This window comes from Caretta caretta, chromosome 5, assembly GCF_965140235.1.
Source record: "Caretta caretta isolate rCarCar2 chromosome 5, rCarCar1.hap1, whole genome shotgun sequence".
NCBI classification, from domain to species: Eukaryota; Metazoa; Chordata; order Testudines; family Cheloniidae; genus Caretta; species Caretta caretta.
Window position 1 is genome coordinate 103969941 of NC_134210.1, and position 26117 is coordinate 103996057.

At 42.6% G+C, this 26117-nt stretch overlaps 1 protein-coding gene, 1 long non-coding RNA gene and 1 pseudogene across 9 annotated transcripts in view; all 3 read right to left on the bottom strand.

Annotated features, from left to right (window-relative positions):
- Positions 1–18375, bottom strand: part of SPATA6L (spermatogenesis associated 6 like) — a 202599-nt gene extending 184224 nt beyond the window's left edge. For 6 of the 8 annotated variants that reach the window (XM_075128763.1, XM_048850515.2, XM_075128761.1 and 3 more), the window contains exons 1-8: positions 18173–18371; positions 16845–16982; positions 14464–14512; positions 14248–14289; positions 9990–10114; positions 3734–3811; positions 2324–2599; positions 492–603 (exon numbers count right to left, since the gene is read on the bottom strand). In XM_075128763.1, the coding sequence (XP_074984864.1) occupies positions 492–603; positions 2324–2599; positions 3734–3811; positions 9990–10114; positions 14248–14289; positions 14464–14512; positions 16845–16982; positions 18173–18358 (1006 nt within the window). In that variant the 5' untranslated portion in view covers positions 18359–18371. Of the gene's footprint in view, positions 1–491; positions 604–2323; positions 2600–3733; positions 3812–9989; positions 10115–14247; positions 14290–14463; positions 14513–16844; positions 16983–18172 lie in introns of all 8 variants that reach the window. The other 2 variants (XM_075128765.1, XM_075128766.1) reach the window with 2 other exon arrangements.
- The window catches only part of LOC142072208 (uncharacterized), a 630664-nt gene that overhangs the window by 103078 nt on the left and 501469 nt on the right, over positions 1–26117 (bottom strand). The window lies entirely within an intron of this gene.
- LOC125636811 (interferon beta-like) lies at positions 18625–19257 on the bottom strand (annotated as a pseudogene).

The following is a 26117-nucleotide window of genomic DNA, read 5'->3' on the forward strand; positions in this document are numbered from 1 at the left end:
TAGATTTCATGGCCTCAGGGGGCCTGATCCAAGGCATGTTGCAGGCAATTGGAGTATTTCTACTGATTTCAATGGCCTTTGGATAAGTCCCTTAGAGAAAAGACTTCCTGACAGTGGTAGCACATAATAATGGAGAAGAAGAGGTAATGTTGGTCTGCGGACAACAACTCTTTCCTTCAAAAGAGCATACTACTAAACAAGAGAGAAATCAGCTCCCACGCTAAACTGTCATGCAGTACTGAGGTGTACTGTAAAACAGCAGCCATGGTCTTCTACCCCAGCAATGGCTGTAATTCAGCTGTGAGCACATTTCTGCATTTCAGGCCAGATTCTGCTCCCCTTACTCACTCCAAGTAGTGCTTCACTCCGCAAACAGCCCCTTTGAAATGTGAGTGGCAGAATGCAGTCCATAGTTTGCAAACATCTTTACAATTAGGATAAATGGTGCTCTTACTTCTATAATAAATTTATTAAAAACAAATTTTAAGTACCTTGTTTCAATTGAAATTCAAGCGAATTCCTTGCTGAGCTCACATTTTGTTTTGGATTTCGATAAGGTAACTGTGATGAAGTTTTTTCACCAAATGGGTTAGAACTGTCTACCTAAAATGAAAGATATATAGTATGTGAGGTAATATCTTCTATTGGACCAAATTCTGTTAGTGGAAGGGACAAGCTTTTGAGCTCCACAGAGCTCTTCTTCAGGTCTGGAGAAGGTTAGCAGAGGTCCAAGCTAAATACAAGGTGGGACTGATTGCTAGGTTCACACATGCTGTAGGAAACCACTTAAAATGAAGTAGGCCAATGGAGGGTTATTAGACAGCAGGGGGTGTCACAAACAGTTGTCATGGGCCATAAAACCAGTGTCTCTATTCATATATTCAGCATGTGACAACAATCAGAAACACTGCAAACAACTATCTAAAATGAAGGAATAATATGAAGTTGCTATTTTTATTCTGTGAAAACTAGGACTGGACATGAACATATTTGCAGCTTCTTACAGTCTATAAAGAAAAGAATTAAAAAAAATGTTCTTCCCTCCCTCCCTCCCTCCCTCTTTCTTTCTTTCCTTTCACAACTACAAAAATAAACAAAAGAGGAGAACAATATACACAGCACAGTGCAGACATTTCAGCAAAACCCCCTAGTCTAAAAAACACTGGGAATTCTGACATTACTGATGCTTTTAGAATAAGGAAATGACCAGAATGAAGCCACCATCTTGTTATAGAAGAGGTACTGGATGTGGCACTTGAACTTTTGAGTTTTCTTTTAAATTTGTGGTTAGGACAGTTTTGAAAAATGCTTTCATCTTCATGGGGACTCAAAAAAATCTTTCATCTTCATGGAACAGGGAACTCAAACAATATGCCCTTCATGGATTGCAACAGGGTATCTATAGGAATTTAAAACATTATAAACAACCATTTAAAATAAAGTAAAACTACAAATTGGGGAAAATGATACATAGATAATTTAGTGGATTGGCTGGGGTGTTTAGATAGATCTGTCTGTGTCTCTCTCTCTGCCAGGATCTAATTTAGGCTTCTCTACAATGCACATCATCTTAACATATAAAAATACTGAGATACAGCACTTTTGAATCCCCCCCTCGCCCTTTTCCATATATATACATATATATACACACATATACACCTCACATGGGCACTGTAATGCTTAATTGGCTAGTGTTTGTAAAGTACTTTGAGATCTTCAGATGAAAGGCCCCATCAGTTCAAAGCCCAGGGAAATCAATGGAAGTCTTCCCACTGACTTGAATGTTCTCTAGATTCGCCATTTAAGAAGTCCAACATAGAAAAAAATGGGGTTTGTTATACCTTGCTACACCAATGGCCCATCTAGTCCTATGTCCTGTCTCTGAGAATGGCCAGCACTGGATGCTTCAGAGGAAGGTGGAAGAAACCTTATGATGAACCATGAAGGAAAAATCTGCCCTAGGAGGACAGTTTCTTCCTAACCCCAGACAGCTAGTGGTTTGTTTATGGCCTAAAGAATGAGGGTTTAAGTCTCTTATAATTTTTATCCCATCTAAATGTAACTTTGGATGTAATTATTAATGATACAAATGTCTAATCTTTTCCTGAATCTGTTAACTAGCTGACCTCAATGCTATTTGGTGGCAGTGAGTTCCACAGATCAATTAAGCATTTCTTTTTACATTTAAAATTTGCTGCTGGTTAATTTCTTTGGGTCTCCTCTTGATCTAGCTTTCTGAGGAAGGATAACAGGAGCACCCAATTTTCTCTAATATCATCACACACACAAAAAAAAACCTCACTACAGTGATTTTAAGACTTACATGTCTAACAACAAATGGCGGCCTGGTTTCAGCATCCAGTTTGTATCCAACAGACCCCAGGCTTAACCTTGACTGCTGCAGTTGGTTTTCTTTGCAGAGCTGACATAGGTGCTTTGTAGCATTTGGAGATGGAGAGCGGGATCTTAATAATCTTGTAAGGCTCTTACAGATCTTATTATCCTTTTTCTTTGTTGTCTTACATCGTGCTGGGGAAATGCTCCTTCGCCTGGGTGATACAGATGCAGATCTTTGTGTCCTCATTCTGTTTCTGCCCTGCTAGATAAATTAATTGTCTCATAAAGTAATTATCCAAGCAGAAACATGTACAAGCTATTTGCAAATCTCTCTGTAAAAGACAACCAGCTGAGCAGGGTTTAAAGTCAACAAGAGGCTCCTACACATCTGAGAGCAGACTATGGCTCTATGTGGCTACAAATTAAAACTGGGGAATCTGTGACCGTGCTGAGAAGTGACAGAAAGTCAATAACAGAAAGAAGGGAGCAGGGACTCATGCCTATCTTTTTTATCCATTTTACCTTTGTTTGACAATTTCTCATCTAGGGCTTGATCCTGTTAAATGTTGATTGCCCTCTGTGTGGTGCTCAGTAATCCCAACTTCTACTGAATTCAACTGGAGTTAAGAGCATCTCTAAAGAAGCATTCAGCAGCTCAAAGGATTGAGACCCAAAATCAAAATCCCGAGGTCATGACTTCAATGAGACCTTGCTTGAGTAAGGACATGAGCATTTGACTCCAAAGAAGCAGTAATTCTGAATGAGCCAAATTCTGCAACCTTTAATTGAAAAAACTCCCTTGACTTCAGTGAGAACTTTGTTCCAGAAAGGACTGCAAAATTTGGACCATAAAGAATAATTATCTGGTAATGTACTTAACCCTGCTGGTGCAGAGGAACAATGACACTGGAGATTGTGTCTTGGCTAGTTAGTTATAGCACAATCCAGAGAAAACTGAAGCTATGTTGGGGGGGATGGGGGCGAAGCAAGCAGAAGAAACAGTAACCAACAGCATGCAAAAATGAAACACTCACAGCCAGAAGCAAACCATTCTCAGTAAAGGCCCATGGGTCAGGGAAATCCTTCCCACCAGAGATCACGATCACCTCAAGTCTAGCCTCTTTTAGGAGACAATGCAAGCCCCATTTTTTTCTGTTGCCCTTTTCCAGAATAATCAGCAACATCCTCCTGACAACAATCACCAAGTAATGAGACCCTTGTCATAGCAGGTGAACTGAGAGAAGAATAAAGAGATTTTGCCTTTCAGTGCAGAATCGGTGTGATTCTTATTTCTGTCTGAGGTACTTAAATGCAACGGTGATGGGTGCACTGTGACAGATTAGATCAAACATTGATGTTTCTGTCCATGTTTGTGTGCTTTAATTAAAATACTTACATAAAACTGCTTTCTGTTTTGAAGTGGAAGCTCAGTAATGGTTGTTCTTGTGGAAAACTCAATTTTTGGTGCAATTCCCTTAAAAATAATAAAGAGGTGAAATCACTAAAAATAATGTCATGGTGCAGGTGTTACAGTTTTACAGAGATGAGCAACAGCACCTCTAATTCAGTGACATTTCCTCAAGCTTCTTAATCTTTATTTCAGAATCAGAAGTGACTAGAGGAAACGCTAAAACCAAAAAGGGGTAATAGCAGACAGCAAAATGAGAATGAACTTGCAATGCAATATGGCAGAAAAAAGAAGCAAAGTGCTCTTAGATTGCATATTCAGGTAACACGATATTGAGCAGGGAGGCAACGGACCCTCTTTATGGACCTAATCTTTGCAAAGTGGGGAAAGATGATGGTTGAGGCCAACAATGTAGAAAAATATGTAAGACATTAACACAATCCCAGAGAGATATCCCATTCCTCAAAGAGCAAGAGCTGGGATGAAATGGGAGAATAATTCTTTTTATAGATTTGAGGAGGCAGGCAGCTCTTTCCTGTTTGTTTAACAGCTGTATTTACTAACACCAGTCTTCCTAAAGGGCCCTTCATACTCCAAACTACACCCTCCAAACAACTGTGAAAACGGAATCTATATTTCAGTTTTCCTTTCAAGGCAGGTGAAAGGGTGACAAATATTGCAGAAAGACAATTATAATCTGTAATTAACAAACACAATCTGTTAACTTGTAATCACTTTGGAATTTGCATTTAATGTAGTTCCGATTTCTTTAAAAGCAGTAACTATGAAGTCACGGTAACTGTACAAACATTAAGGACCAAATTATACCTGCTCCTCCATTTGTGCACTGAGATGGCGAGAGAGGGAGCAGGAAGCCATAAACTTTCTGCAGGTATTAGAAAGTGTACGGGTAGTGCCAGCTAGCAGTGCCTGCTAGGCTCAAAGCCCTAGAGAAAGTGCATCTGCACAGGAGAAAGGCAGGTCAGGGCCCTATCCTGTGGACAGGCAGCAATTGAAAGCAAGGGATCTGTGTGGGAAGCACTGGCTATACCTTTATGAGGACTTCTACACACTACCACTTATGTCGGTATAACTAATGTCACTCAGGGGTGTGAATAAGCCACTCCCCTGAGCGACATAAGTTACACGGACCTAACCATTGGTGTGGACAGCGCTACCGTCGCAGATGGGGGCTGGAGTAATTAAGTTGACGGGAGAGCACTCTCTCATTGGCTTAGAGCATCTGCACCTCTGTAAGCACCGCTGTAAGCTCTGTAGTGTAGCCAGAGCCTAAATGTGTAGCAGCAAGTTCTGCTGCTCACCACACTTCTCCAAAAGTTCTCCCCCTCCCTCACATCACTCTCACCTCTAAGAGGCACAATTTAGCCCTAGAGGGAGACATTCAATTTCCAATCTCGTCGGTTTCAAAACTGAGTTATGTTATGTCTCCCCAAATCCATTCAGCCCGTCATGACTTTTAGCTTAACTACAACGACCTTAGCTGGATCAGAACAACAAAATTAACAACCAGATAATCAAGTTAGCACAGTGAGCGGCTTCCTTGATTACAAGATGCATTCAGGCACATTTTATTCTTGGGTTCAATCTCCGGTCAACGACACTTGCTACTAACGGCCAACTGAAAACTATTTTGAACTCCTTAAGGGCAGCAAATTTGAAGGGGCAAGAACTTCTGGGACTGTGTTGCCAACACTGCAGAAAAATCAAATGTATCTGCTTGAAGCTGCTATTGAATATTTGGTTGCCAGCAGCCTCACCAGGCTATAGAAATCAGCATTCATATTGTTTCAGTGCTTTTACTCCACATAGTGGCTTAGTGACTAAAGAAGAATCAACCCATTATGACAATGTACAAACTGACTATCTGCTAGGCCACTTTACCCAGGTGCTGAGTGAGGAGGGAAAGGAGAGTTGTTGTCAGTTGTTGTCTCTAAAATTGCATTTAAATACTATGAAATTTGCAACAAATGACAGAGTGCAGGAACATTTAACAAAACTTTTAATCACCAGGCCACCTGCTTTCAGGACATATTGACCTTGATGGAAATACCATTTTCATTGTTCAATTGCATTACAGTGGGAGAACATGGGTCTTTGTATGAATTTAATTGAACTAAACAAGCCCAGGCACATATAGGCAACAAAGCACATGCCAAGACTTGATGTAGAAACATGTAAATGACTCAAGAGAAGAAGACCTTCCAGTCCCATCAGGCTATTCTGTTCTGGCTTGACAGGGAACATTTACAGATTCAGTCACAGTTATAAAAAGTAGCACTAAGGGAGCACTTCACTTGTCCTACTCTGTATAGCCTGATCCAAAGCTTCTGATGTCAAGGTGTTTCCATTTATTTCAGTGGGCTTTGGATCAGGCCCTACTGTCAGATCTAGATTTCTAGAAGTCCACTTGGACACTTCACTTAATATTATTGATTATTAGAATTTTCTTCTCAGTTTCTAAATGAATTGTTACATACGCTCAGTTCTGATTCATTGTCTCAGACTGTTGGAGGCAGTGGCATTTACATTTATGTTAAAGGAGGGACAAATAAAACACATGACACCAAGTGAGAGTCAGACACACTAAAAATAAGAGAATAAAAATGGGACACCTGGTCAGAGCAGCATAAAACTGAACAAGCAGAATGCAGAGAAATGTCTTAGACAACCACAGCAACAACAGTATTTAACTTTAATTTACTTAAGAGAAAGAGATACAGTCCCACAACTGGATCAACCACTTTTTAATTGAAAAGCCAGAGCTGAGTTCTTAGGTACCAGTGGACAAGTGACTAGAATTTTTGCCCAAGAGGAGGACACTGAAGATGTAATTAATTTCAAGACAATAAACTGGAATCCTAAAAAACTAGTGTTTTACAGAGTCACTTTCCTCAGTAAGAAAAGGGGGACTTGTGGCACCTTAGAGACTAACCAATTTATTTGAGCATGAGCTTTCGTGAGCTACAGCTCACTTCCACAGTAGAACAGTTTTTAAGGTTGCATGTTTGGACTTAAGTTTTGCACTTCCAGATTTGAGGGTTTAACTGTGCAACCTTAACGCTGCACTAGCCTAGCTTTACTGCATTTAATCTCTAAATATTACAAACGCTTTATGTCAACTGTAAAAGCATTGAAAAACAGGTATTTTTCTTTATTACACAGTCTGACAGTCTAGGAGTATCAAACTGTAATGTGGTGGCAAGGTTCTTCTGTTGATTCACCCTGTTGGCAGACGGTGGACCCCTCAGGGAGATGCTGCTTGATTCCTGCTAAGTCATTGTGGCAGATGTGGCTCATTAACCCTACACTATATCTGAAGGAGGTGACAGAGGCTTTGAGCATAGGGAGCCTGGGTCTAGGACAGAGAGATCTCTGTAGGGAAATCTTAGGAACAGCTACACTTAGGAAGATGCTTACTTTTACTTCTTGATATTTCAGTTGTCAGTAAATCCAAACCTCACAAAGGGGGTCAACTGGATTAAATGCAGAGTGGACATGATTCTGCTCTCACTTACAATGCTGTAAATCAAGAGTAAATGTGGTGAACTCAATGGATTTACAGCAATGTAACAACAGCATGAGATCAAAATTCCAGTCTCCAGAGATTCTGTTCCGAGAAAGTCCACCTGCCCACACAAATTCCTATGAAGATGGATCACATGAAATGCAGTAAAGGAAGGAAAGGGCACATTCAGGGCCCAATCCTGCATGCCTTACTCATATTAGTGGCTGCAGTTATTTTAATGTGGTTGCTCATATGAGTGAAGTGTTCACATGAGTCAGCCTGCAGGTTGATCCCTTAGGTAACATATAGTATCAATATAAAATTCAAATAATGTACAAAAATAGACTCAAATTATGAACTGAGACTTTCAGTCAGTCAGGATCATAATATGGGACTTAGCAATGTGACCGAAAATTTGGAGAGCCCAGCGCAGTACATTTGACTTTTGACTTTTGCTTTGCTAGGACACAAAGGGTTTACTCATCCAGTTTTGTAAGTCATCAAACCATCCTGTCAAAAATATAAATGGGAGTGAGAGAAGGCCACTGTGTTAGTAGTAAGTCATGAATATAACAGTGAAAATCTAGACTATTGCAGTAAATAATGTCACAATTATAGTAAGAATGCAATGTACTCTGCAGAAAATTATAAACAGCACAAGACTGGACCTGGAAAATCAAGATAGCTAAACTGAAAAATGTATACATTGTTAACAGAAACAATCAGACATGGCAGACACCAAATAAGAGTAGTTAGATAAACCTAGAATGTCACATGGACTAGAACACTGAAAAAATTAAGGATGACAACAAAAGAGATGAATGTGGTATCAAGAATATAGTAATGTATTATAATAATTAACAGAATTAGTCTTAATAAGACAACATTAATCAAAACCTAGCTATTAGCTTCTGTAATCTTAGCTAGTATTACTGGAGCTCCACTTTAGATAATTAAATCTAATGCTGCCTTCTATTTTTTGCCCACATTGAAATCTTAGCATGAAGAAATGCAATGGGCTCTTTTTACACATTCAATCCTTGCAGTCCAAATACTTCTTTATAAATGAAGTTCCAGCACTAGTCCTACAGGGCAGTTGAGAAGATCTGAAGGGCAGCCGTACAACATCAGTACCAGTAGACTTACTAACTGAGACAGTAATGATATAATGAAAAAGAGAATCTGCTGCAATAGTGGGTATTGTTAGTATTCTAAGTGATGAGTTAGCTAAATTACCAGGATTTTAGAGTGGATCATAGTTTGACCCTTTCTCCCCTGTGAAAAATATCAGGATGTGCATAGGCAGGTTGGTTAGTAGAAAATAGGTGAGCAGAATTAGACTTGTTTTACTGAATTGCATGATTGAAGTAGATGTCACTTTTGTCTCTCTCAACAGACAATCAGAATGAGAGAAAGAACAGAACATCATGAAGTAAATGTGTATATGAATTTAAACTCTCAATCAAGGCAATGGTAATTTACTTTCTTTAATCTTAATTACAGGAAACATCAGGAAGCTGAGGTTAATAAAGCCATTCACAGGCTGGTTACCTGAAACACTGACTGCCTTAACATTGAGAAATTATTCTTCTCTCATTACTGTGGCAAGCTAATAAAATATTCAGATTTTCAACACCACATCAAAATACTCAACATGATCATCTCCAGATAATCTGCCCTTGACCTACCTAACATACATGTCGCTGATATTAATTACATTGTTTTATAATATTCCATTCTCATCAAAGAAAACTGGACTAAATGTACACCAGTAACTCAGGTGTTATATATTTATATGGTGCCATTAAACTATCTCTGTATTAGGCAGAACTTGCCCCTGGTGAGTAGAAAAATTTTCCTGGTATGTGCAAACCTAAGCCAGCAATTTATACAGAATTTAATGTTTTATTTAAAAATAATTACATACCTAGCCCTTATGATATTGAAAATAATTTTCTAAATGTGAACCAATGCAGTTTTGAGTCTGCAGGAAGACTGCTCCAGCAGAATATTGCAGCTCATAGCTTTCCCAAGCAGTAACGGAATGAAATGAACAAAACCTTGGTCAATTTTATTGCTTCTACTGCATAATCCAATCAGCCTCAGTGAAACTGCTGAGAATTCTGTCAGTTTTATTCTTCTGTTTCTGCTTCAGAAAGTTAAGAGCATCAGGAAAGACAGGCACTGGACATATTTACAAGGACAGAAGACCCCCCCAAAAAGATGATTTGGAGAAGAGTAAACTAAGGAAGAGAGAGAGAGAAAGAGAGTGTGTGTGTGTGTGTGTGTGTGTGTGTTAGCATGTGTGTGTACGTGCATGTATGTATGTGTGTGCGTGTGTATAAATGGCTAGGAAAGACAGTGCCCCCAAACACAGTCAATGAGCAGTGCCCTGGAAATTTACCCAACACCCTGCCCTTTCACAGCAGCTGAGGATGGGAGCTTTGCGGCTGAGACCCTTCACCCATCTTTTACATTGGCCTCTGGCTAGTAGATTTAATCTTCAGTCAATTGATGCCTTGTACTTTTTTCAGGACACTACAGAGCCAGACAAGGTACTTGAGCATGTCTCTCTGTTCAAGAGCCGTACAAATTCATGTCTCAAACTGAGATCCTCACAAAGTAGCATGCCCTGTTACACTAGCCAGCTGGGCCAGACCTCTCCCACTTTATTCTTTTCAGCTACCCATGGCAAACACTCATTTGGAGACAACTTACTGGGAAACTAGGAGACGTTTTCATTAGTAACTCTCTCTCCACACCAGGATACACAGGAGTCAGCTTGGGCTCTGGGAAGAGAAAATCTCGAGTATTCTCTTCATAAAAAGCGAGATAGTCTCCCACTGAAAGAGTGAAAAAAGGAAGAACTGTTTCCAAGATGGTTAATATTTTTTTAGAAGTCACACATTCTGTAGCAAGCCCTTCGCAGAGTGTGCAAGCCCTACCTGGCTCACCAAGAGACCTGTCCCTCTTTCCACATCAGGAATGACTCAATCAGAAGTACAGGAGGTCTTTGGTATAGGTGTGCTCCAGCAGGAGTGTCACAGGGAATCCACAAAGGGTGGTATCCCCTGTAGATCTGCTTTGAGATCTGTATGAGGAGGCACACAAGCCCTTTGGGGCTCAATGTAGGAAGCTTTCAAGACAGCGGCACCTTGCTCCTCTTTGGTATATTGCCCAGCTCCAAATGGTAACTGGGGGACCCTCAGTTTGGGCCCTGAGCAGCCAGTGTAATGAAAACAACAGAAACACTGATAATCAGTGAACACTCTCTGTTCTGCTGTGTGCTCATTTTTAATTTGTGAGAAAGGCTCCAGTAAGGTCAAACTTTTAGTCTCAGGGACTGAGAAAATAACTGCTTTTAAATCAAATGACTTGTTAGTCTCATTTCCATTGCGCTGTCTACTCTGCTTCTGATTAATGTCTCTATCTTGAAAGTGAAATGAAGGAGGCAGAAGGGAGAGAGTCCATTTACACCTCCATCTGTAATGAAAGATTAAGCTTAGCACAGCAACACTGGAGCTTGATGCCATCTTTTACACACAGTTTGTCACCGGTACCCCAAACTATTTTGGGATCGGAATGACTGCATAACCTCAGAGACATACAATCCACATGTATTGTGGGGAATTTCCAAAGCAGTGCAACTTCAGAGAGCACACCAAATTCAAATCTGTCCTTTGCTTTTCCTTTATTAGGGCCCAAGTTTAGGGGAGCAGAGCACCATCAATCTCACTGATGTGATTAGGAGAAGAAAGCATTCAAGAGTCTGCCTTTACACAGCATGGCCCTTCCAGAATATGCAGAGTCTATCCATATATCTGTCTATCCATACAGGGCCAAATCCTGATCCCACAGATGTACACTGGGAGTTTTCTCAATATCCTTGTAACACTAGGATTTAGCTCATTAGCATTTAGAGAGAGCTTTACTTTTCTGAAGCACTGTACAAACTACTAATTCACCTAATTAATTGTCTATTTAAATAAAATCAAACAAGACATGTTTGTAATGTGCTTATAAAAATCATATTTACATTCTTATGTTTGTTCAGTATAGCTGTCGTCATAAAGTGATTTGCAGGGTTGTTGTAGCCCTGTCGATCCCAGGATATGAGAGAGACAAGGTGGGAGAGGCAATATCTTTTATTGGACCAACTTCTGTTGGTGGAAAGGACAAGCTTTCGAGCTATACTGAACTCCTGTGGTCTGAAGCTGGTAACCAGAGCATCTGAGCTTAACACAAGGTGGGGCAGACTGTTAAGCATAAGTGAGCAATAGAAGGTTAGACTGTTAAGCATAAAGGGTTCACACATGCTGCGGTTTCTTTATGCTTAACAAACTAATCCTTTCTGGCCCACTTCATTTTAAGGGGCTCCTATAGCATGTGTGTACCCCTCCCGCTTAACAACCTGCCCCACCTTGTGTTTATCTTGGACACTTGGTTACCTGCTTCAGATCTAAAGAAGAACGCTGTGTAGCTTGAAAGCTTGACCCTTTCACCAGAAGAAGTTGGTCCAATAAAAGATACTACTTCATCACAAAGCGATGACAGGAAAAAGAATAGGGGTTACTTACCGAAGTAACTTTTGTTCTTTGAATGTACTCCCTCCAGACGGCCACACTGCAGGAGTCACACACCCAGCCACCCAACCATGGAACCTTTTTGAGTACTGCTGAGTCCAGCATTCCCCTGACTTAGAGTATAAATATCCCCATCTTTCTAACCATCCTGTTGTTCTTCTCTATTTCTAGAAGCCCATGACATTGAGCTCTGAAGCAGAGGGGCAGAGAGCGGGTCAGTGTGGCATTATATAAGGTATATATTCAGAGACAAAGGTCACTTTGGTAAGCAACTTGTTTTTCTCCTTCATCACATTGCTTCCCCAGGATAGCAGACTAACAAGGAGATGGACTGTGACACACCATTTGCTAAACTGTGACTGAGGCACAGCCTTCCTGAAATCTAACTTTGCTGCAGTGTCAAGCAAATACCAGCTCATGAACCGCAAGTAAAAGCCCTGCAAATTTCTCATAAGAACACGTTCTGAATGCCTGCCACAAAAGCTGCTACTCTCCTGCTTGAATGGGTTCTGTGACATTCAGATACAAGGACCCTGGCCCACTCATAATGAGACTAAAGACAAAACCTTATCCACCTAGGGTATATATCTATACTGCAGTTAGACACCTGTGACTGGCCCATGCCAGCTGACGTGGGATCACGAGGGCTCAGGCTCAGGGGCTGTTGGCCATTCAGACTCAGTCTGAGGCTCTCCCACCTTGCAATGGTCCTAGAGTCTGAGTTCCAGCCCGATCCCAAACATCTACACTACAATTAAGCAGCCCCTTAGTCCGAGCCCTACAAGCCCAAGTCAAATGGCATGGACCAGCCTCACGTTTTTAATTGCAGTGGAGACATACCCTTAGACAACCTTTGAACTAAAACACCTTAAACTTCAGACTTTTCTCCAAAGGCAATGTATGGCCTATTGGTTTTGATAAAAGGCTTTGGGACAGATTTTCAAAGACCTTAACTCATAAGTCGGCACATAAATTAAATAGTAAGATTTTCAAAGTGTTCAACGTTTTGAATGACCGCACTGGGAGCTACTGGGTACTGTGCACGTTTTGAAAATCTGGCCTTTACTTCTGTCTAATGAGCAGCTGCCAGTTCTCACCCTGCAGAATGTGCAATCAGGCTTCTCAGGGAACTTGGTGAAGCTTTGGGAAAAACACAGAGAGATGTATCGCGTCATATGAAAATCATCAACTATTTTTGTTTAAAATTTAGGGTGAGGGATACGCTGCAGTTTATCCTTATGAAAGATACTGCATATTGTAGCAATGGTATATTAGAGCCTGCAGCTCTGATGGTGGCACAACTAAAAGTCAAAAAGAAAGAAAACTTCAGTAAAAGGTAATAAAGAGAGCAAGATTCTTAATCCTTCTCAGCTTGATCCTTTATAGCTGGGTCATTTTTAGGGGCTCTCTAGAGCTCCCTCTTGGGCCTTGCTTACACTAGAAAATAGAAACATGGCAGCAATCAGTTTCACTGCACTGGTGCTGACCCTGATACAAGACAAACTGGAGTCAGTTCTGGTTTCACTAACAAGCATTACATTTGGATTTTTAAAAGTTGAGCAAAGTCCCTTCAGCCATTTTTTGAGTGAAGGAAGAGTGAAAAATATACAAACTTCCCATTGTAAAAAAAAAAATCTAACTACATATTTTTGCAGGGCTACAACAAAAAACAGCTTAACTCTGAAACTTGAAATCATGGCAAATGGAGCTCTACATTATTATTCATGTTACATTTACATATCATCGATGAACAACAATGGTGACAGAGATGAGAAAATGTGGAAAAAGAAATTAAAGTAATTTGAGTATTCCTAACACAGCAACCGGTAACATAAAAATGCATAAAATATATTATATTAGTGGTAGAGCACTACCTATTTTTTAGTAATGAAGACTGCCAGTGATTTTACCCTACATACAAATGTTCCATATTTGATTACCTTAAAGAGCAGGATTATTCTGCCACCCTGTGTCCACTTGATTTTTCTAACTTATAAAAAGCACAATAAAAAGTTGTTATAATGCCAGTGCTAATAGCTGCTAAATGGAAACTCTAAATTATTATTCACGTTGCATTTAAATATCATTGGTGAACAATAACAGTGAAAGAGAAGAGAAAATTAGGGGAAAGAAATTAGAAAAATTTGAATATTTCTAACAAATCAACCAGTAGGTCACTAGTCAGAAAATGTATCTTATTTTCACTGATAGATGATCAAAGCGTATGCAGAGTCGGGGTTGGGGTGGGACAGCAGATGTTTGAAGGCCCCTGGAAGAGGAGATGGGAGAGAGGAAGAAAGTGGGGAGGCAAGGCTCAAAGTTAACACCCACTGGAATGCTCCTTGTAATGTCTAATTAACCGCTATTTTGTAAAATATTTACTAGCCCATTACCTGAAGATACTAGTTGAAGTAATCCAAACGTTGTTATATTGCCTAAAAGAAGACAAATAAATGATGTCAAGGTGGCTGAAAAATTATGATATATTCAAAATATTCCTGTAGCACAACAATAAAAAATAAGGATAGATAGATAGCTAGATAGATCTGATGCAACTACACTGTCTTCAGTTATACATGCATTCTGAATATTCTTTAAATTATACTTACTTTCAAGCATCTCTGTTACAGCAGCAGGGTCTACAGCACTTTCAAATACCTACAGGAAAGTAATACAGAGTATATTTTTTCTTTATAATACAAAGGGCATTTTTATAATCTAGCATTTATATGAACATTTTTTATATATTCAACAAATATTTCCCTAAGCCATGCTGTGCTGTCATTAAGCAAACAAACAAACAAACCTGTGAAAATACTATATATTTTACTGCGTGTTACATGTTTATTAATCTCAGCTGTAAAGTACTGTAACAATTTGTTTAAAAAGTTGTTAAAGTCTTGAAAATCTTACTTGTTTAAACCTGAAATTTCACACACTGTAGCCTCTGAGTCAGACTTAGAAGTAAGTCTAAAGAGTTTTTCAGGAAATCTCCCACTATTGCACTAACATTAGTATAGTTCTACTATACTAGGAGAAGCAATGGTGGAAGAGCTAGTGTAAAGGGGGCACAGGTTTTTTTGAGAATACAGGGTTCTTGATCAAACCAGGGGCCTCAACCCACAAAGCATCATCAGTGCCCTGGCTGCCATCACTTTGAAGCACAGGACGAGCCCTATATAGACAAGAGAGGAGTTCAGGAATCTAAGGTGACAATCCTATTTGTTATTATGTAATTTTTAAAGACTATACATAAAATCAGAATATTTTATGAACATGAAATAAATATAAATACATTTGACTTGGCTTAATTTCATCCCATTACTCCTAGCCACAATTTGCTGGTCCACGCTAAAAGAGATTCCTCTGCCTTAGGGTGAAATCGTGACCTCTTTGAAGTCAATTTGAGTTTTGCCATTGACTTTAATAGGGCCAGGATTTAACCCTTAGTATTTTACTTCTTTCAAGCAGCTGTGGTCAGCTATATCTCCACTGACTCATCTTTTAACCCAGCCCTTAATAATTTTTGTTGCTTTTCACAGAACCATAGAAATGTAGGGCTGGAAGGGACCTCAGGAGGTCATTTAGCCCATCCCTCCGTGCTGATAGGATTAAGGATTTTTTCTGTTTTCCACCCAATTTGTCAACATCTTTCTACCTCTGATAATATTGAAGCTTGCAGGACAGTACTTCAGTGACAGCCTTTTTGGAGAAAGGAAACTCAAAGAGCGCATCTTCGCTAGGAAAAAAGGTATGGTCTTGAATGTCGTGTAAGCTAACACACGGTAATAAAAATGAGGTCGTATCTTAGCAAAAACAAGACAATTTGTATTTTTCATACATGTTAGCAGTCAAAGTAAAGACTATGTGGGAGCCTAGGATTTATCTTGACCTAACACTTGTTAAAACTATAACTCCCTTGTCTTCACAGGATTTTATGTCATGTTCATTATTGTGAATTAGCTAACACAAGGTAAGAACACACCTTTTTTCTAGTGAAGACAAGGCTCAATTCACTGTCAAGTAATCTTCAACTGTCACTCCAGGCCTAGGAAGTGAAAGGCATTTAATCGTATTCCTTAGAAAGTGGAATCTTATGAGAGATGTGGAAAGATTTATTTGTGAAAACAGAGCCACACAGAAAGCTGTTTGCAAAAAGCAGAGATTCTCCTAATAGAGCAGAGCAAGAGCCATTAGGGAAAGAATAATGGTAACAGATGTGCTCTGTACTCTTAAAAAATGTCTACTTATGTATTAAAACTATGTTACCTGTAGTGATTTCAACAAAGTTTTCTTGCCACAGCCAAACTGTGCTGAAACCATTTTTAAAAACCATCATCATGCATACATCACCATTCATCAATATCATAGCCAATCAGCAGAGAGAGTATTTTTAAAAATCTTTTATGAACATTTTAGAGTTAGCCAAACCATTTACTCCCAAGGAAATTCAGGCTGAATTCTTGTGTTCTTGGTTATTTCAGATTTTAATATGGCATGTAAAATGTTGGTTAAAGCATTCATCTGTCATTATCCTTAATTCTATGCCTGCCAGTATCATGAAAATCAGATGATAGTCATCCCACAGCAGAGATGTTATTTTGTTTCCACAGAAATGGGATCGCAACCAAATAAATCCTGAGCAAGAGAACTAACACACTAATGTCCTTCCTAGGATTATATAGGATTGTTTCCCTGGAGCACACTCCAGTCTAACCAGTGATCCACAACCGCCAGTGCTATTGCCATGAATAAAAATTCAGATAGCAAAGTGTTAAATTTTAGAACCTGTTCCCAGTCAAAGATGAAACAGATCTGATTCTTTGCTACCTTGCATGGGAAGCAAGTGTAAAATTATAGTAAATCAAAATCTTCTACTAACTGTACACTGATGGTAGCATTTTACACCCACTTTGCACAGTGTAAATTACTATCCATGGTGAAAGGCAGTAGAGGATCAAGCCCAAAGCATGTAATAAGTGAGAATCACCTTTTCAAACCACATCTTCTCATGAAACAAGAGAGGGAAAATTGGAGGAAGGCATTCTGTCTCCTTGTATTGGCCCATGATGCAGACACTGAGGTAAATGTCATGTTTCTCTGGCAGGACCACACCAGGGCAAGTGACCTTATGAAAGAGAGAAAACAATCATGGTGATCAGAATTCTTTTAGGGCAGCCTTCCCCACTCTGTCCCACCAGTGTGCCTGTTGCACAATCTGCAGGGACTACCATTATGGTCAAGTAGGTAGTACAATGTCTGTGCCCTGGGCTTCTCTGTTGACAAGGGTGCAGTTAGGGTCCAGTTCTATCTTCAGTTACACCAGTGGAAGTTACAGCTGTATAACTAAGGGCAGAATTGAGTTTTTGGAGTGGGATTTTCAAAAGTGGCTAAAAGCGTACGTCTACATTGCAGAAAAACACCCACTGCTGGCCTATGTGAGCTGGCCCAGAATGTTTTCTTTAGTTTTGTTCCTTTTATTTAAAAAAGTGTTAATATGCTGTGCATTTGCTGGTTTTATGCTTCATATATTTGGGACTTTCTTTTTTCAATAACTGTATCCTTGGTGATGAAATATCATGGATTTTAACATTTTACTGAACAGAAACTAAAATATTTTAATCGGATGCCAGAAGAGGGAATTCAAAGGCTAAGAGATAAGAGAAACATTTAAAAATAACTATTTCGCATCTGATGAAAAGCACTACACAAAAGGTGGTTATTATCTGCTCTTGCCAGACTCTGAACTGACACAATAATCCTGAAAAAGACTATTACACAATGAATATTGCACACAGTGTTGTAGAACTGAGTCCTGGCATTGCCCTGACCTTTACCATTAAGCCCCTTTCCCCCTTCGGTGTAATTCCCATTGTTCCCACGGGATAGGCAGCGTACAGCCTATATGAAAACAGGGCGTGCCCTAGGGCTGAAGGGCTAGGGCCAGGTAAAAGCCATTAGGACCTTATTTCGTGGTGCTTCACAGAGTACTGATTGTTTCTTTACAAGTTACCGCACAGAATCCTTTAAACACGCAGCTTCCTGTCAGTGCCCCCGCGAAGGGAGGCGACAGCGCTGACCCCGCTGGGATAACACGGAGCAGCAGCCCACGCACGGCCCGTGGGGACAGCAGGGGCAGCGTTTGGCCCGGGCAGCGGAGAGTGCTGCACGTCGGGGCCCTGCGCGGCCGCGCGTACACAGCTGGGAAGGTTGTGCGGTGGGGGCGCGGGGGGGGGGGAGCGGCTCTCCCGCCCCCGGGGGCCCTGCCCCTCCCTCGCTCGCTGCCCTTGCTAGTTCGGGCCCCTGCACCCGCCTCACCGCGTGGATCTGCAGCTCCACCACCACCTTCAGCGGCATGCCGGGGCGCGCTGGGGGGCTGCGGGGGGTTCTCGCCGCCTCCGCTCCCAGGCCGGCCGCAGCCCCGGCCCTCTCCGCCCGGATCAGCGCGCTGCTGTCCGGCAGGGGAAGCGTCGCGTTGCCATGGAGACTCAAACGTTCCAGCATTCGCCTTCGGAACGCGGAGGCAGCCCGCGCGCGCCCCCTGGAGCCCCCCATCAGCACTTCCGCCTCCGTCCCTCCCTCCCCCCACCATGAGCTGTTTCGCAGCATGCAGGAGGCTGGAGGGGAAGGGGGAGGAGCGAGGATGTGACACATTAGGGCGAGGGGCTGGAATGGGGCATGAAGATTGGGGAGGGTAGGGTGGGGGCAAGGCTGTGGCCTTGAGGTAAGGGGTGAAGAGGAGGTGGGACCTAGGGCACAGCTGGTGCTGGTCAAGCCCCGCCCCGGGCACAATGGAAAGTCCGCGCCTGTGCATGCAGGAATAGAGCCCTCTGCATGTGGCTCTTACCTGTGCCATGTGGAAGTGTGTCTGGCGTGAGATGAGGTGCTGTGGAATCAGATGCTTTTGCACACCGGCTGTATTGCTTTTCTTTCAGGAAATCATCTGTTGTCTGGAAGTATTGCTTCAGCTTCAGGCTGGTGAGCAGGAGGTTCTCATTTCGTGGATAGGTTATCTCCTTTCCCTTCTCAGCACTCCAACACGTCCCCAGTTTCTCAATCTGCTGGTGAAGACCATTTTGGAAGTCCTTTATGGAAGTCCCATTCCAGGAAGTTTGGGTGAGATTGTTTTTAAAGATATGGAAGAGCTCTTAGAGGATCTGCTGTATGGCTACCTTGGCATTCTCTTGCTGGGATAGTCGGATCTTGAGGATACCTCTGGGCTTGAAAGCTGTCATTTCATTTAGACATTGGAAGGGAAAGTTTCTACCCATTTTCTACAGACGCTGTAAACTCTTGCTGGTCATTCTGGCTTGTAGAACATAAATCCCGTTACAGTCCAGACATGAGATTTCACTGGAGAGGAGCAGCATGAGGCAACACTGCAGCAACCACCTGCTGATCATGATGATGTCTTAGATTCCCTGTGTTTGTGTAGAACTTGAGCAACTGGTGCCTGTTCAAGGTCTTTCGTAGACTTTTGTGTTTTTGACCCCTGTCTCTGAATTTAAGTATTCTGTAGGAAAAGATTTTTCTTTTGTCACTTTCTACTTTTCAAGGTTTTTCCTGCTTGAGGTTTTCACTTTCATTTTCCTTCTTTTTATTTAGTAGAAGCAAACAAGTCATTAGAAGAACAAAACCACAGTCATTAACTTTTTTAATGTTAAAGAATCCCTACATTTCTTTCCTTAGGCCCCCCCTGCCCTTTTAGATTAAAAAAAATTTAAAGGGTAAGAAGAGTATGATGATTAACATTGTCATCCAGTTACAGGTTAGAGTAGGGACCTCTCTGTCTACTCCCAAGTTCCTGTAGTTAGCACTGCTAGGCAGGTCTGAATGTCTGTTACACCAGTAAGACTATCCATGTTTTTAAGTGATAACAATGAATTTTGGCAGATGGGCGGGGCTGGGGGGGACTACTGCAGAAGTTCTTTTTGCTCAACTCTGCAGATAACAGCAGTGAAGTGATGTGTAAAGCTGCTGTTCCTTCACTTTGCCAGCTGGTGGAAAACTTTCCCTCTCTGGTGTCGCACTCAAAATCAGAAAACCCTGCTATACTCTGGCTGCCTCATTCCCTCCTTCCAACCTAACATTATAAGGACCTCTTAAAATTTGATCAGCATGGAAAAAATTCCTATGAGAGATTGGTGCCAGACAAGTCTCTATTAATCTCACACAATTTCCTGGCCATTTAAAATATGACAGAGGAAAAACCATGTGTGTAGGGAATACCAGAGGATGGACATAGGTCACTCAGAAACTGGGATGTTTACTTAAAAAACTGATATCCGCTGTGAAACACCCGAGGAACAGATACAGTTGAAGGGTGTGAACATGCTAACTTCTCGGGCACTTCTTAGTAGTTCCCAGTGATGTAGTGTAATGACATGGAAGGGAGTTGTGCAGAAAGATTGTTTTTGTGGTTGATAATAAATATGTTAGAGCGACTGACATAAAGGAATGTCACTTTCAAATGTGTTTGCCTTTTCACCATTCAAGCTTTATTCTTTTCTCAATGTGCATTTCACTGAGCTTGGACATTGAAATTCAAGTGGTCTGATGAATGAAGTATGCATCCTGTAGCAAGTTTCACTTTCTCTTTTTCATACCATAGCACTAGGCTGTCATGTTGGAGTTTCCATCAGTGAAGGGAAATGGTTTTCAACCCAAAAATTGAAAAGGAATTTTTTCATATTAATTTTTAAAAAGGAAAAGAAGAAAACATAAACATATGTCTGTTCACGTCACTTCTTTTACATCTCCCTGCCCCATCACCTCAAGCACTTTCTTTAATCATAATCTAGAGTTCTGCCTAAACTATTTGGAAGTGTCACTTTAAAGAATGCAGTATCACTTTAAAGGGACCCAATCATACCAGAGGCTCTGCACCCCAATCTCACATTCACTCGAGTGGGAGTCCTGGCAAGTTGAAGCTTCAGGAGATAATATTTATATGAAAGAGAAATTTTAAAATCTGAATCTTAACAAGAAAAGATAAAATAAGAAAGCAGTGGAAGTAAAGGCACATAGTCTTGCAGCACATTTGCATCAGCCATTCGCCTGTTTTCTGGGAAAGTTAGATGCAGACTCAGCTGGGTGAAATATTTGCTTGAATTCGATGAAATACTGCGTATTTAAATTTCAGTGAAAATAGCAGGAAATTTTGTTGGAATTTTTTCCTCTGTGTCAGCCAGCTTAACTTGAATGTGAAATAAGAGATTAGTTTAGCCCCTTTTCCTATTTGCAAATAATCTGCAAATTCAGAAGGTGCTAATGTGTTTATTTTAAATGATTTGACAAATGGTTTATACTCATTCCACTCTGATTGCTCGGGACCTCCTCACCACATCTTTTCCCTATGAGTATTTGCTATGCATAATTTGCTACTTGTTCTGTATGATGGTTCACCTGAGTCAATGCTATTGTGTCTGTTCCCGGGCTGGTTGCCTTCAAGTTCAAAACTGCTTTCAAGATATCTATTTTCTGGAGAAAATTCTCTTTAAAATATGTATTTATATGAGTGTTTGTTATACTTTCTCATTACAGAGATGTTCTTTTCTAACAAAAACTCACATGTGTATATATATTTCAGAAAATGCTTACAAAGGGCCAAACATTTTTCATAAATGTTTAATAAGTCTCAAATGTTTAGGCTGTGACTAAAATATGTTGTTGGCAGCGTTACTCTTGACTTATAGCTCTTTGAAACTACTATCCATTTACACCAAACTTGGTAGAGAGATGGATCCTCACTAGATCTGATTCAACTGGCAGGTTTATTACTCGAATTTTATATGTTGGATTGAGGTTCCATTTCAGCATGTAGCTGTGGATATCCTTTTCCTGAGGGTATGTCTACACTACGGAATAAGGTCGAATTTATAGAAGTCGTTTTTTTAGAAATCAGTTTTATAAATTCGAGTGTGTGTGTCCCCACAGAAAATGCTCTAAGTGCATTAAGTGCATTAACTCGGCGGAGCGCTTCCACAGTACCGAGGCAAGCGTCGACTTCCGGAGCGTTGCACTGTGGGTAGCTATCCCACAGTTCCCGCAGTCTCCGCTGCCCATTGGAATTCTGGGTTGAGATCCCAATGCCTGATGGGGCTAAAACATTGTCGCGGGTGGTTCTGGGTACATATCGTCAGCCCCCCGTTCCCTCCCTCCCCCCGTGAAAGCAAGGGCAGACAATCATTTCGCGCCTTTTTTCCTGAGTTACCTGTGCAGACGCCATACCATGGCAAGCATGGAGCCCGCTCAGGTAACCGTCACCCTATGTCTCCTGGGTGCTGGCAGACGCGGTACGGCATTGCTACACAGTAGCAGCAACCCCTTGCCTTCTGGCAGCAGACGGTGCAATATGACTGGTAGTCGTCCTCATCGTGTCCGAGGTGCTCCTGGCCGCGTCGGCTGGGAGCGCCTGGGCAGACATGGGCGCAGGGACTAAATTTGGAGTGACTTGACCAGGTCATTCTCTTTAGTCCTGCAGTCAGTCCTATTGAACCGTCTTATGGTGAGCGGGCAGGCGATACGGACTGCTAGCAGTCGTACTGTACCATCTTCTGCCAGGCAGGCAAGAGATGAGGATGGCTAGCAGTCGTACTGTACCATCTTCTGCCGAGCAGCCATGAGATGTGGATGGCATGCAGTCCTTCTGCACCGTCTGCTGCCAGCCAAAGGTGTAAAAGATAGATGGAGTGGATCAAAACAAGAAATAGACCAGATTTGTTTTGTACTCATTTGCCTCCTCCCCTGTCTAGGGGACTCATTCCTCTAGGTCACAGTGCAGTCACTCACAGAGAAGGTGCAGCGAGGTAAATCTAGCCATGTATCAATCAGAGGCCAGGCTAACCTCCTTGTTCCAATAACAACGATAACTTAGGTGCACCATTTCTTATTGGAACCCTCCGTGCAGTCCTGCCTGAAATACTCCTTGATGTACAGGCACCCCCTTTGTTGATTTTAGTTCCCTGAAGCCAATCCTGTAAGCCGTGTCGTCAGTCGCCCCTCCCTCCGTCAGAGCAATGGCAGACAATCGTTCCGCGCCTTTTTTCTGTGCGGACGCCATACCACGGCAAGCATGGAGCCCGCTCAGCTCACTTTGGCAATTAGGAGCACATTAACCACCACACGCATTATTCAGCAGTATATGCAGCACCAGAACATGGCAACGCGATACCGGGCGAGGAGGCGACGTCAGCGCGGTCCCGTGAGTGATCAGGACATGGACACAGATTTCTCTGAAAGCATGGGCCCTGACAATGCATGCATCATGGTGCTAATGGGGCAGGTTCATGCTGTGGAACGCCGATTCTGGGCTCGGGAAACAAGCACAGACTGGTGGGACCGCATAGTGTTGCAGGTCTGGGACGATTCCCAGTGGCTACGAAACTTTCGCATGCGTAAGGGCACTTTCATGGAACTTTGTGACTTGCTTTCCCCTGCCCTGAAGCGCATGAATACCAAGATGAGAGCAGCCCTCACAGTTGAGAAGCGAGTGGCGATAGCCCTGTGGAAGCTTGCAACGCCAGACAGCTACCGGTCAGTTGGGAATCAATTTGGAGTGGGCAAATCTACTGTGGGGGCTGCTGTGATGCAAGTAGCCCACGCAATCAAAGATCTGCTGATATCAAGGGTAGTGACCCTGGGAAATGTGCAGGTCATAGTGGATGGCTTTGCTGCAATGGGATTCCCTAACTGTGGTGGGGCTATAGATGGAACCCATATCCCTATCTTGGCACCGGAGCACCAAGCCGCCGAGTACATAAACCGCAAGGGGTACTTTTCGATAGTGCTGCAAGCTCTGGTGGATCACAAGGGACATTTCACCAACATCAACGTGGGATGGCCGGGAAAGGTGCATGATGCTCGCATCTTCAGGAACTCTGGTCTGTTTCAAAAGCTGCAGGAAGGGACTTTATTCCCAGACCAGAAAATAACTGTTGGGGATGTTGAAATGCCTATATGTATCCTTGGGGACCCAGCCTACCCCTTAATGCCATGGCTCATGAAGCCGTACACAGGCAGCCTGGACAGTGGTCAGGAGCTGTTCAACTACAGGCTGAGCAAGTGCAGAATGGTGGTAGAATGTGCATTTGGACGTTTAAAGGCGCGCTGGCGCAGTTTACTGACTCGCTTAGACCTCAGCGAAACCAATATTCCCACTGTTATTACTGCTTGCTGTGTGCTCCACAATATCTGTGAGAGTAAGGGGGAGACGTTTATGGCGGGGTGGGAGGTTGAGGCAAATCGCCTGGCTGCTGGTTACGCGCAGCCAGACACCAGGGCGGTTAGAAGAGCACAGGAGGGCGCGGTACGCATCAGAGAAGCTTTCAAAACCAGTTTCATGACTGGCCAGGCTACGGTGTGAAAGTTCTGTTTGTTTCTCCTTGATGAACCCCCCCACCCCTTGGTTCACTCTATTTCCCTGTAAGCTAACCACCCTCCCCTCCTCCCTTTAATCATTGCTTGCAGAGCCAATAAAGTCATTGTTGCTTCACATTCATGCATTCTTTATTCATTCATCACACAAATAGGGGGATGACTACCAAGGTATCCCAGGAGGGGTGGTGGAGGAGGGAAGGAAAATGCCACACAGCACTTTAAGCACAGCACTTTAAAAGTTTACAACTTTAAAATTTATTGAATGACAGCCTTCTTTTTTTTGGGCAATCCTCTGTGGTGGAGTGGCTGGTTGGCCGGAGGCCCCCCCACCGCGTTCTTGGGCGTCTGGGTGTGGAGGCTATGGAACTTGGGGAGGAGGGCGGTTGGTTACAGAGGGGCTGCAGTGGCAGTCTGTGCTCCAGCTGCCTTTGCTGCAGCTCAACCATACACTGGAGCATACTGGTTTGGTCCTGCAGCAGCCTCAGCATTGAATCCTGCCTCCTCTCATCACGCTGCCGCCACCTTTGAGCTTCAGCCCTGTCTTCAGCCCGCCACTTACTCTCTTCAGCCCGCCACTTACTCTCTTCAGCCCTCCACCTCTCCTCCCGGTCATTTTGTGCTTTCCTGCACTCTGACATTATTTGCCTCCACGCATTCGTCTGTGCTCTGTCAGTGTGGGAGGACAGCATGAGCTCGGAGAACATTTCATCGCGAGTGCGTTTTTTTTTCTTTCTAAGCTTCACTAGCCTCTGGGAAGGAGAAGATCCTGTGATCATTGAAACACATGCAGCTGGTGGAGAAAAAAAAAGGGACAGCGGTATTTAAAAAGACACATTTTATAAAACAGTCGCTACACTCTTTCAGGGTAAACCTTGCTGTTAACATTACATACATAGCACATGTGCTTTCGTTACAAGGTCGCATTTTGCCTCCTCCCACCGCATGAACGGATTTTGGTTGAATGCCAGCAAACATACACTGCAATGCTTTGTTCTACAGTGATTCCCCAGTACGTGTTGCTGGCCTGGAGTGGTAAAGTGTCCTACCATGAAGGACGAAATAAGGCTGCCCTCCCCAGAAACCTTTTGCAAAGGCAGAACCGCAAATGCCAGGGCAAAGTAATCCTTTCACATGCTTGCTTTTAAACCATGTATAGCATTTTAAAAGGTACACTCACCAGAGGTCCCTTCTCCGCCTGCTGAGTCCAGGAGGCAGCCTTGGGTGGGTTCGGGGGGTACTGGCTCCAGGTCTAGGGTGAGAAACAGTTCCTGGCTGTCGGGAAAACCGGTTTCTCCGCTTGCTTGCTGTGAGCTATCTACAACCTCCTCATCATCATCTTCTTCGTCCCCAAAACCTACTTCTGTATTGCCTCCATCTCCATTGAAGGAGTCAAACAACACGGCTGGGGTAGTGGTGGCTGAACCCCCTAAAATGGCATGCAGCTCATCATAGAAGCGGCATGTTTGGGGCTCTGACCCAGAGCGGCTGTTCGCCTCTCTGGTTTTCTGGTAGGCTTGCCTCAGCTCCTTCAGTTTCACGCGGCACTGCTTCGGGTCCCTGTTATGGCCTCTGTCCTTCATGCCCTGGGAGATTTTCAGAAAGGTTTTGGCATTTCGAAAACTGGAACGGAGTTCTGATAGCACGGATTCCTCTCCCCAAACAGCGATCAGATCCCGTACCTCCCGTTCAGTCCATGCTGGAGCTCTTTTGCGATTCTGGGACTCCATCATGGTAACCTGTGCTGATGAGCTCTGCATGGTCACCTGCAGCTTGCCACACTGGCCAAACAGGAAATGAGATTCAAAAGTTCGCGGTTCTTTTCCTGTCTACCTGGCCAGTGCATCTGAGTTGAGAGCGCTGTCCAGAGCGGTCAGAATGGAGCACT